Raw genomic sequence first — 12,181 nt, 5'->3', positions numbered from 1 at the left:
CTTGGGCTTTGGCCACCCCTACCCAGGTAGTGGGGCTCAGGCTTCAGTCCCCCCTCCTGGGGTCCTGTAGTAATTTTTGTGTCAGAAGGGGGTCGCAGTGCAATGAAGTGTGAGAACCCCAAAGCCAGAGCATATTCAGTGTTATGGGTCATGTTACGGCATTCGGGATGTAGGTAAATGACTCAACTGTTGCTGGGATTCCTGCTGATTGATGGTACTCATCAGCATACCTATTAATTTTTGTACTATGCTTTCAATTAACTTATTAGGTTGCCTTTGGGAAATTACTGCTACTATATGATGGAGAGTTATGAGGTTAACTCTGCCAGGCGATGGGAACACAAAGAGGAGCAGGGCCACTTTGCCATCAAAAAGAATAGCAGAAAGCCACAAAATGACCAGAGTGATCAATGTCATTGCACTGCCTTGTCATGAAACACATTTCTCACATACTGAAGCAACACCACAATGCAAAAATGACAATGAAACCTCATGGCTAGGGTGGACTGATTTATTCAAAGTGATTTAAGTCACTGATTTTAATCATTATTTAAATCAGCAAGCAGGAAACCTTGATTTAAATCATTTTAAGTGTGTTTTGCATTTGTACTTTTTAGTTATTTTCCCAAAGAAAAGTTGGTTCTCATTAGTTAGTAACCATTAATACATGCTGATTTGCAACTTAAATTAGTTTTTACAATAAATTTGGTATTACTTTTTGCTAACCAGGGCAAAACACATGTATTTAAGCAACTATATAGCTTAACATACATTTATTTATATTATTAATTTTTATAATTTATTATAGTAGAACCTGATGAATGTTGCATTTCATATGTACTAGACGATTAATTTTTTACTTGCGATTTTTGTCAAGCTCTGTTTAAGAAACAAAACTGGAATTCTATAAATGCCAAAAACAGAGTTTTCATTTTTATTTTATCAGTTAAATAAAATGACCCTAACTGTGCTGGATATACTGAGAAAAAGTAAAGTTTATCAAAACAAGTTTTTCATTTAAAACTAACTGGTTTATTAAACAAAGGAATAGTTTTAATATTAAACTATTATCTGTAGTTTGGGAATTGAAGAGACTGCTTCTGGTCGCCATATTATTCAAGATTTTAGAACTAATAGACCTCATCCTCTCACACCTAGTTTTTATTCATAAATTGGAAGAGGAGAACAAGCTTTCCATATTTTTCAACTCCCAATCTGTTTTCTAACTTTGAATGAACTAGTCATTGAACTGAACTAGATGAACGAAATGAAGGAAATATTCTCTCTGCACCTGCAGCGCAGGCTACTGCTGTCAAAAGCTGGTTTAGCTCTTCAACACTGCTGGTTCCAAGTGCTCAGCCAATGGCTTCTACCAGTTCAGTGGTTTGATTTTCTTTAAAACTTTGACAGCAAACATGCATTGCTTATTTTTTTTTAATTTAATTTAAATTATTTTTAATAGATGATATAGTAAGTTTAGACCTTAACATAGACTGTCCATTTCAAATTCCATTTTAAGGAGGTTTATTTTTAAAAACAAAAATGCATTTAATTTAAATTTAAAAGAAAATAAGTAATTTTTTAAAATTTCTTTTTAAAAGTCATTGATTTTTATCCACCCAGCATATGACACTACACCAAGATTACTTTCTAGCATTCTACTACTCCATTCAGCACAGTATTTCCTCCCCATCTCACTCTCTGATCAGACAGAGAGTGCTTCTTTCTTGTCCACCCATTCCTGCGAGATAGGAGCAATGAAAGGTTTCTCCTCTCTGTCTCCCACCTGCCATCTTGAAGAAACAGGGAGCGAGCTCTGGGTCATCTGATTAGAATACCATGTCTATGCTGCCTCTTGTATCCAGCCAGCGAGAGGCCTGCTCCTGTTTATCCGTACTTTACTTGCTCTTCATGAGATCAAGCAGAACAAGAAGTGCGCCAATCAAATCTTTGGATTCAGTGAGAGCCACAGCGGTGCTCTAAAGAGCCACATGGAACTAACCCAGACCTTAGGCCAGTGAAAGTTTCATTCCCTGAAAATGCTCTTCCCAATGCACCCAATCACAGACACGTCATTTTATCTGAACACTCTGATGAGAATAGTTAAAAATCCCCAGATAATATTTACATCATTAATATTGATCAGTTGTTGGTTTTACCTTTTGATGGCCGTGTAAAGTCATACTGCTCTCTACTCTGCAAATACACGTTGATGAGTGGAAGAAAGATGTCCATATTTTTCCTTAGGTACTTTCCAGTTGCACAATTCAGACACCACAGCTCAAACTGCAGCAGATGAGTCCTACAATGCCGGATCAGCAAAGCCACAATGGCAAGGGAAGTTTCAGTCATGTGATTAAGGCAGTAAACGTGTACATCTACACCAACCGCATGGGCAAAGAGGGGCTCTCGAGAGAGAGCCTGCAGGAAGACTTTTTCCAGATCCTCACTGTTTGACGTTGACAGCAGTGTCCCCATCCCTTTAATGTGCTCTGTTGATAACAGCAGCTCTCCCTGAATGGTCTGTCTTTGGTAGCTTTCTGTGAGGAGCTGCAGCAGTGTCTTCCCATAGAAGCTTAAATGTTTCTCTTTTTTAGGGGAATTTTCAGATTTTTGAATGGTCAGGCTTGTCTCAGGAAGCTGGAGCATGGTTAGCGTGACTTCTTTTAACTGAGCCGCATACATATAAACATGTAACTGCTGCAGAGCCTCCAGCTGCTGGGACTTTTTGGGAGATACCTTGTTCTTTTCTTTTCTTCCGGCCCCTAACTCTTCCAAGACGCTTTTAGTGATGGCTTCAAAATACTTAGATAGCATGTCTATGTGCTTCATATTTTGCAACATTGGAGCACTCACCTTCAGTAACTGAAGGATGCCATTATTTACATGAGCTGACAGAAGCTTCACCATGACAGGGTTTAAGTTGTGTTGGGGAAGAGAATGCTGCTCTAAAGCCAAGAACCAGGTCTCCAATATAGGATGTTTGAAGATCAACATGAGCATATCTTCTAGCATCTACAACGTACACAGTTATGAAGAGATCACAAAAAACATAATTTAAAATAATTTATCTGCTTCTACTTATAATGCATGTTTACTGAAACCTAATAACCTGTAGTTTTGGACATTAATTGCCTATTACTGGTCAAAAGAATTAATGAAATACAGGTACATACAATTATGTTTATCTCAATGTTTATGGTATGGTAAAAAAAAAAGCCTTTGTTCTGTGGTTAAAAAAAAAAAGATTCTAAACATTAAACAATATCTCAAAAAGTTTTTCATCTCAATTTCTATTCTGCTGCTTCTGGGATAAAGCCAAATGCCTTCTCCATTTGTTCACTCAGACAAGCATGATTGAATCTTTCAAAGTCTGTGGCAAAATTTTACACAGACATCAGAATGTCTTAGTCCTAAGTCAAGAGTTTCTCATGTGAGGGAAAAGACACCACTTTACCTATCACAGAACATAACTTTGTACATTTCCATAAGTTTAACTATGTTCCCAGGGGAGGTATTCATCAACTAAATACACGACATACTAATCTTCTCAAATCCAGGAATCAGATAAAACTAACACTATGGGGAAAATTCACCCCTCCCTCCACAAAATGTGGGCAACGAAACTTTGTGCCAGGGTCCAAAAGAAAAGCATTCACTCACTCAATATGCAAGTGAGCTGTAGATCTGCAGTGCAGCCCCTTACACAGCCACTATTCTAGCCTGTGGGTTAGAATAGTAGAGGCTGCTGCCCAGCCACCCACCTGTATGATAGTTTAGAGCAGTGGCTCTCAACCTTTCCAGACTACTGTACCCCTTTCAGGAGTCTCATCAGTCTCGCTTACCCTAAGTTTTACCTCACTAAAAAACTATTTGTTTACAAAATCAGACATAAAAATACAAAAGCATCACAGAACACTATTACTGAAAAATTGCTGACATACTCATTTTTACCATATAATTATCAAATAAATCAATTAGAATATAAATATTATACTTACTCTACATACTATACACTAAAATGTATCTAAATCAGTCATTGTCTGAATAAAATTTTAGTGTCTACTGACTTTGCTTTTTATGTAGCCTGTTGTAAAACTAGGCAAATATCTAGAGGAGTTGATGTACCACCTGAAAGACCTCTGCATACCCCCGGTTGAGAGCCACTGGTTTACGGACTCTGGATGCATGTTCTCATAGATCCATTGGTCCCTCTCCCAGACCTCCTTCAATGGCACACCTCTGCATTAATCTATCTGTGCCTGACGCAAAGACCCTTCTGTGGAACACTGTGTATGAAGCCCACTATTCATGTGGCGACAACCCACCTGCATCCCGCCCGTCACCCTGCAGAAAGCTACAGTAGTGCTTCCACTTAGTGTGCAGATCTTGCACAGCCCTTCAGCAAGTGATTGCATGTTTCCCTATCAGACAGGCATCACCTTTAATCTTAATTAAACAACCTAACACGAATAAATACCAGAAAGAGTCAAACCCTCACATTCCACATTAGACTGTAGCATTCACTGAAGCCCCCTTTCTTTCTTCAGCTTCTATCACACTGTGAGTCTCACTAAGAATACAGGTCAGCTCTATGCTAAAAGTTTCAGCTACCAATGACCATTAGTTAATATAGTTTGCACCCGAGAGCCATTTGTCTGTTTTGCCTCAGTAAACAGTTCTCCAAAACAGATGAAAGACTTACTAGAGTCCAATTTAATTGTGCTGACTAATATGGCAGCATTCATTATGAGTGTACCAAGGGATTTATACCTACGCTTGGAAGGATCAGATTTTTATCGGTAATTGCTGCTAAAAGTTGATTTCACCATACACACAGAAACCGACAAAAAATATATTTCCATTGATAATAACTGAAATTTACAGATAGGCAAAGTAAAAACGGAGCTGCTTGAGGTTTGACAATATTTACTTTGTGTACTTTGGCATGTGATGTTGACAATTTGTATTTTAAGGGTTATAAAGCTTTAATTTTTTTAATCTCAATGTCTACTGTCACTAAATAATTCTTGTATGACCCTCCCCCTCCATAATTTTGCACATTTGTGAAAATTTAAATCAATAAACATTGAAAAAAAATTGCTTAAAAATAAATATTGATATTATCTCTCAAAATTATACAAAAAATAAATAAAAATTGAATTCTGCCAAGCCTATTTATACCTTGTCATTTGCAGACTCCACTGTGGCCACAGACTCTAAATCCATAAAGAGATCCGATTCAGTTTGGGCCCCTTCTTGTGTCTGCTGGTTGCACAACTTCATCTGATCACATCGGCACAGCAAGCTGCTCAGCAGGTCCATGTAGAGACCGAGAAGGCGAGGACCAGAACTTTTACTGAGCTGTGAAAGTAAACACACTGGAGGATGAGGAGAAAAGTGTAGGAGGCTAGAAGAAAACTGTGCACGAACAACAGGTTTAAATTAATATCTTCTTAAATTGTAAACTCTTTGGGGCAGGGACCATATACAATGGCTCCCACAATAGGGGCCGGATCCTGATCAAAGCCTCCGGGGGGCTAACACAATATTCATGTATTTTAAGGGAAGAAGGAATCATCAGATCATCTAGTGTGCTTCCAACATAATACAGGTCAAAGAATTTAATCACAACTAAAGCATATCCTCCAAATAGGCATCTAGTCTTGATATAAAGACAACAAGAGACGGAAAGAAAGCTGCAATTCATCTGCAGTATATACAACACACACATTTGTAAAGAATCCTATTGTAAAGGCAGCCAGTCTCAACAACAAGGGATACAATGGTTTACAAACTGGGCCAGATTCCTGAGTTGCTCCCTAACTTCAGTGGGGCTTGTGCACATGGAGAGGCTACTCAACCAAAGTACATTTGCACCACTTCAGCATGCCATACTTAGAACCCAACGTATTCCTTACACTGCCGAAGTTCTCCACCGTGGTTTTTAGGTATAGCAACACGTGCTTGACTGCTAGCAAAAGCTGCTGAAGTTGGAGCTGGGAAGCTGCCACTCTCAGCTTTGCCTGGACACCATCTTCCAGCAGGACAGTGCCACCTCTCTCAAAGGCATTCTTCAGCAAGGAGGAGAACGAAGAATCTGGTGGTAGGATGGGCTCCCTGCTTATGCATTCAGTTTGTTTCAACTGTTGAAAATAGAAGTAATACGGACAGGAAAAAAAGTCAGAATGTGTATGTCAAACTCTTAGAGCCAAACTGTGCTCTGCATCTAGGCTGGGGCGATTCCCATTGCAATAAGGCACATAACCAAGCAGAGAACCATGCTCTCAGGGCCCAACCCTGCAACCACAGTGCAATACTGCTGTACTGTTATCAGAGCATACAGATCAATGCTAGCTGAAGGCTTCTATCAAAGTGTCCCTCATATGCTCTCTGGCTGGCTGAGGGAGCAACGCTGCAGCTTCTATCGTGGATGGCCTGCGTACTCCTAACCCCCGCTCCTATCTAGCCCTACATCTCAATCACTGTCACACCAGCCGCTCCTGTTTGGAGGAGATGGGAAGCACCCACAACCATTCTCCTCCTTGCCCTTGCAGGGATGCTCCTCATCCACCTGCTTCCCCATTTGGGGAAGGGACACTCACACCTACTACTGCCTGCTCCGAAAGGAATCTGAAATAATGAAACTTAATTACATATTAGAGTTATAAACATTACTTATTCACACCAGTATGACACCTGCAATAGTTCTAACTAACACAGAACAAATAAATAACAAATCCATTTAAAAAGCAAAATGCAAAAATCTGTTTTTAGCAGGATCTGAACTTGCAGCAGCCTAGCACTCCTGGCGGGCACCACAGGGCTGCCTGGAATTGCAGGCACTCCCTTCACAGGGTCTTGGCTGATCTGCTCATGCCATGATAGGAGCTGCGGTGATGCTCTCACTGGGGAAGAAAGATTGCCCAATGGTTAGGGCACTAGCCTTGGACTCTGGAGACCGACTTTACATCCTTGCTCCACCAAAGACTTCCTGTGTGACCTCTGGCAACTCCCTTAGTTTCTCTGTGCCTCAGCTCCCCATCTGTAAAACGGACAGTTCCCTTCCTTCCAGGGGTCTTGTGAGGATAAATACATTAAAGATTGTGACATGTTCAGATACGACTGCAGTGAGGGCCACAAGTGCCATAGACAGATAATAAGATGGCTATTGTCAAGGTATTACAGCAATTTCCCTACTTTTTTTTGACACTCAGGCCACTGGTGCATGTAAGTAACTTTCCTGCCACTTGCTAAACATGATTCTGCATATAAATTATTGTTGCAATTTGATAAGAAGTTGCTGCTAATGTAAAAGTAATTAAGGATTCAACTAACAGTTCGACCCTGCACCAGCTAAAACGTATTTGCACCTCATTTAAAAGTCTCCAATACCCTTCAATCCAGCAAGGTTCTGCAACACATTAGAAAAAGAGGATGCCTAAACTTGGGTTTGGAAGATAAAAGCCTAGATGTACTGCAGAGTGGAAATGAAAGCCTTCTACAATCTACTGGTCTTTTAGCAACCCTAAAGCTAGCAATCAAATGATTTTATGTATCCCTTACCAAGATTTCCTTAGCTTGCTGTGGTATCCAGAGGCTATAGTATTGGTTAAACTGGTAGAGCTGAGGATACTGAGATGCATTCAGCGACTGGAGTTCTTTATCGAAGAGCTGAAACATCAGACAGAGGGCCAGGGGATCTCTCTGTGTGTGCAGGAGATCAGTAAAAACAGCAACAAGATACTCCACTATACTTCCTCCTACAAAAGCAAACAACAGGTTTGAGACAGAGGTTCTCTCACTGGTAACAATCTGGGTAAGTATACACAGTAACTCTAGCCACAACACCATTCTCACCCACCTAAACTGAGCTGTATTTAGATAGCAATCACTTTGAGACGACAGCGTGGGATTTTCACAAATGCATGCCTAAGGAGTACAAATCCCACTGAATGTCAAATGGATTTATGCTCCTAATTTCTTGAGGTGCTAGTGAAAATCCTACATACTGTAGTTCTTAGTAAGGTAAATGGTGCCAGATTACACTCAGGCTTGCTACTGGGTTCAACCCCCAACCTGGCACAAAACTAAGTGCTTTTCGCAGTGTTATATTATACCTGTGTTCTGGCTGATCATAGGCTCCAGCACAGCTGCACATAGAAGCAGGCATAATCTACATACAGGAGTGCAGTTCAGAGGGGAAGCTGTGCACAAATACGCAGATCTTGGCCCGTAAATCACTCTGAACACCCCATCCTTCGGGCTACTCACCAGTTCACCATGTGCAGGACCTGGAGAATGCCAGCTTTGCGGATGGGGCATGGGGAGAGAATCCTGATCTGTGCACAACAATTATACCAATAACTACCCATCGTGGCTACCTCACGTATAGAGCAGGGTCAGTAAGAATTTATACCTAAAATTTCTAACTCTTTGAAGTTGTATACAAACAAAAGCACTTCTACCTTAAGTCTACCATTTAACCACATATTGCCAAGTTCTGTCCTAAAGTTACACCCAGTGCAACCTTAATAAATTCAGGTCTGAGCAGAGTTTAGCCCATTTTGTCATTTATGCTCCCAATGAACCCCAAAAAATAATGTTGTCAGTCAAGGATTAAAATGGAAGTTTTCTTTAAAAAAAAAAAAAAAAGTTAATTCCCTCCCCCATGGGTCCAATTCTCTAGTCCCAACTAACTGGTTTCAATGGGAGAGTTTCCCACTATTTGTTAAACCAAACACAATCCTTTAAAACCATTCAGCTCTATTTCACTTAAGCACTTCCTTTTCCCAGTCACGGCTATTGTAACATAGTCGTCACTAAGCATCAACAGAGTACTTTTAGAATATGAACTTGCATCATTCTTCCCCCAAATGAGCTTTTTTGGGGGGTGAGGGTGGGGGATGGAGGAGGGAAATGGGTGGGGGGGGGAGGCGAGGTTTGGTTGTCTACATTTTCCATAAGGCCACAAATTAACGTGAGCAATATTGCTTCCTACATGGCTACACTGCACAAAAAGGACAGGAACTCCAGTTCCTTTGGGTGACTTTTTTATATGTTTTTACCTCAGGAGCAAGGGAGGAAGGCATGCACTCCTCTCTCACAAAAGAAACAGGAAGTAAAGGTTTATGCTGCAAGAATCTTGGGGGCCTCTCAAGACAGGGCTGTCTATGCTGAGACACTTTGCCTCTGCCCTGGTTCCCAGCCCCTTGTCAGCAGAGTTGTGCTTACAGGGGCTCCCTTCTCTGGCTCTCTCCCCAGCCACTGATGTGGGTTCCACAGCATCAGAGGATAGGTGGGCTCTTTAATTCTGATATGACCAATGTAGCTTTCCCACAAGAGTACCACAGAGTCGGTGGTGGTGGGACTAATGTTGTGAAGAGCAGTCATCACCTTCATATTGCCCTCTTGGCTCAGGTTCTGAACCCTGTGCATCTTCCTTGGGTTCAGAAGAGGGTAGAGGCACCTTGCACCCTTTAATGCTTCTTGGAGCTAGGATTCCTTGGATCTGTTTTTTCTCCACTTGTAGAAGCAGAGAGTACAATATGGCTCATTGATTTTCATACACAATAACTAGAGTAACCACTGCATGAAAATGATAAACTATTCCCCCCCTTCCACATACAGTGTGAATCTTTTTAGCCACTCTCAGGGACATATATAAACACAGTAAGTACCCATTTCATTTTCAGTGTGAAGCAACAACTTATTCCTGGCTTCTAATGCAGCAGGGACAACAGCACTGAATGGAAAAGTGTGTAGAATCATGTCTTCGTTTAAACTGAATCCAATTTCTTCATCTAGGCCTTCGCTGCCCTCCACAAGGACATCAACCATATCCAGGACATCTAGTTACCAATGAAAAAATGTTAGGGTTCTGAGTTCAAGCAGACACTACTTTTAGGATACAAGTGCACAGGAAATAAAAGGACATTTAAAGGCATGGGTAATTCAGGAGAAAATAAAGGGAGCATCCAATGTTAGTGCTGCATGCAAGTGAAAGGGAACAATTTAATACAGTTTGGGGGTCCAACAACCTAGGGATAAGAAGATGGCTCTTTGAATATACATTAATGGTACAAATCAGACAAAGGGTGAACGACAGGTATATCTGGCTCCTAATGATGGTAAAATTGATGGCACTCATAGCATGTTTACATTGTGGGTGGCTTTCAAAGCTGATGCCCCATTAAGAGAAGCATGGAGAAAGGGGAAATAGCACAAGCAGAAGTGGATGAAGGCATCGCACCAAAACATCTGCAGTCAGAGCACCTCTGGAGGAGACGGGAGCGCATACAGGGGAGGCAGCTGCTATACTCTTTCAAAAAAAAAAAAAAAAAGGGATGTGTGTGAGCCATGTTCATTCTCCTGAGCCCTGAATTCCCAAAGTGGAACTAACATTCCCATGTCTGTATTCTCAGCTAGCCAAATCCTAGTCCCTGAAGGGGGAGGGATAGCTCAGTGGTTTGAGCATTGGCCTGCTAAACCCAGGGTTGTGAGTTCAATCCTTGAGGGGGCCATTTAGGGATCAGGGGGCAAAAATTGGGGATTGGTCCTGCTTTGAGCAGGGGGTTGGACCAGATGACCTCCTGAGGTCCCTTCCAACCCTGACATGCTATGAAATAAGTCAATAAGAATTTTGATGCTGCAGTCAATGGGACCAGGATTTGGCCTAAAGAGCGCAAGCAGCAAGATTCCAGCTGCCTACTGTGTGTGAACACAAGAAGTGGGAGGGGCTCTGGTACGATCCTTGCCCCTTGCTCATATATGCAGGGGGAGCTGGCCCTGTGGTTTAAAAGGAAGCATGAATGCAATGGATTTGACTTTGATTAAAAACTGGTACTGTGGGACACTGAACTGAAAGCAGATCAAAAGTAAGATTTTACTTGCATTTTTAAAACTGCAAAGCTGTGTCACAGATTACCTTCTGGTGTGAGGAGACATCCCGGCCATTTAATTTTTACTTACAGAGCTTAATACAATTAAAAGGCCTAATCCTGTAGTTCCTTACTCAGGCAAGATTTCCACGGGCATCAGTAGCAGGTTTGCCTGATTAAGGACTGCAAGATTAGAGGGAGTAGACATCACTTTGGGATCATCACATACCATCAATGTGAGAGATGGGTATGCTAACACTGTCCACGTCTTGCTTAAATAAGTTGACTTGGAGCATACTGGCTTCCTGGACAAGGTCAGCGGCTTTATCTGTGTATGGATAGGGGTTTGTCACCAACTTCATTAAAATCTGTGAACCAAGATAAAAGTCAGTCATAGACCCATGAACAAGCATGTTCATTGCAATTCTATACAGAAAATGCTAGTTATAGGGATATTAAGTGAAACAAATGGAAGGGCTTGAGAATTTAACATCTGGAAAAGGTGAGCAGGAAAAGAAATGTTTTCTTTTAAAGATTAGATTTTATTGGAATTAGTTAATTTTATCTGGGAGTTTCAAAGGAGCCTAGCGGGCAGGATGCCTAATAACCTTAGCCTCTTTTCTCCTCATGCTAGCACTGCTCTGGTAACAATACATCCTACAGGAAGTCAATTCCCCCCAACCCTTTTCATCCACCCCTTCACCAAGGACAACAGATATGAGTTCTGTGTAAAGGATTTAGTCACAGTCTTTCTCAGAATTCATTCACAAGCGTTTGAAAGGATTTTCCTCAATAACAGCAAAGTAATTAGCGTTCCATTAATGTTATTCTTGACATTGTTTATCTAAGTAATTTGAACAATTACCCTCTCCAAAAACTGAATCACGGCTTCCTTTTTGTCTTCTATTGTATTATCCAAGTGTTCCAGCCACAGTACAAGTTCCTTCCACGTGTGCTCAAATACTCCACTGTCATGCAAAACCTAGCCAGAAAAGCAGCATGAAAGAGAAAAGAAATAGTGTCTATTTATAGCTTTTTGTACAGCAGCTTTCATTTTTATTTCTTTTACTAAAGACAGAGTAGCAGCAGATTGCTGAACACCAACACTGTCCCCCTCTCTAACTTCTGACAGAAGGGGCCTGATTCTTACATATACCAGTGTTGCTTCAGACCACCCTAGTTCCACAAAAGGGCCCCGAAGTGGATGTAAATATTATTTACTGCCACTTTACATTGCCAAAGCTGTGTAAAGTGGCCTTGATGTAAATGAGAATCAGGCCCCATGTCTATATTCATGCTGC

The 12,181-nt window shown here is 41.1% G+C and overlaps 1 protein-coding gene across 2 annotated transcripts in view; it reads right to left on the bottom strand.

Moving 5' to 3' along the window:
- Window positions 1–12,181, bottom strand: part of URB1 (URB1 ribosome biogenesis homolog) — a 70,628-nt gene that overhangs the window by 29,331 nt on the left and 29,116 nt on the right. For both annotated transcript variants that reach the window (XR_005226260.2, XM_037905183.2), the window contains exons 16-22: window positions 11,746–11,862; window positions 11,110–11,248; window positions 9,681–9,851; window positions 7,567–7,763; window positions 5,922–6,146; window positions 5,185–5,364; window positions 2,160–3,015 (exon numbers count right to left, since the gene is read on the bottom strand). Coding sequence is in view for 1 of the 2 variants with exons in the window: in XM_037905183.2 (XP_037761111.1) it covers window positions 2,160–3,015; window positions 5,185–5,364; window positions 5,922–6,146; window positions 7,567–7,763; window positions 9,681–9,851; window positions 11,110–11,248; window positions 11,746–11,862 (1,885 nt within the window). In the remaining variant the exon portion in view is untranslated. The remainder of the gene's footprint in view (window positions 1–2,159; window positions 3,016–5,184; window positions 5,365–5,921; window positions 6,147–7,566; window positions 7,764–9,680; window positions 9,852–11,109; window positions 11,249–11,745; window positions 11,863–12,181) is intronic.

This window comes from Chelonia mydas, chromosome 1 (assembly GCF_015237465.2).
Source record: "Chelonia mydas isolate rCheMyd1 chromosome 1, rCheMyd1.pri.v2, whole genome shotgun sequence".
In the NCBI taxonomy this organism is placed as follows: domain Eukaryota; kingdom Metazoa; phylum Chordata; order Testudines; family Cheloniidae; genus Chelonia; species Chelonia mydas.
This window is presented reverse-complemented; position numbering and strand designations above follow the sequence as displayed.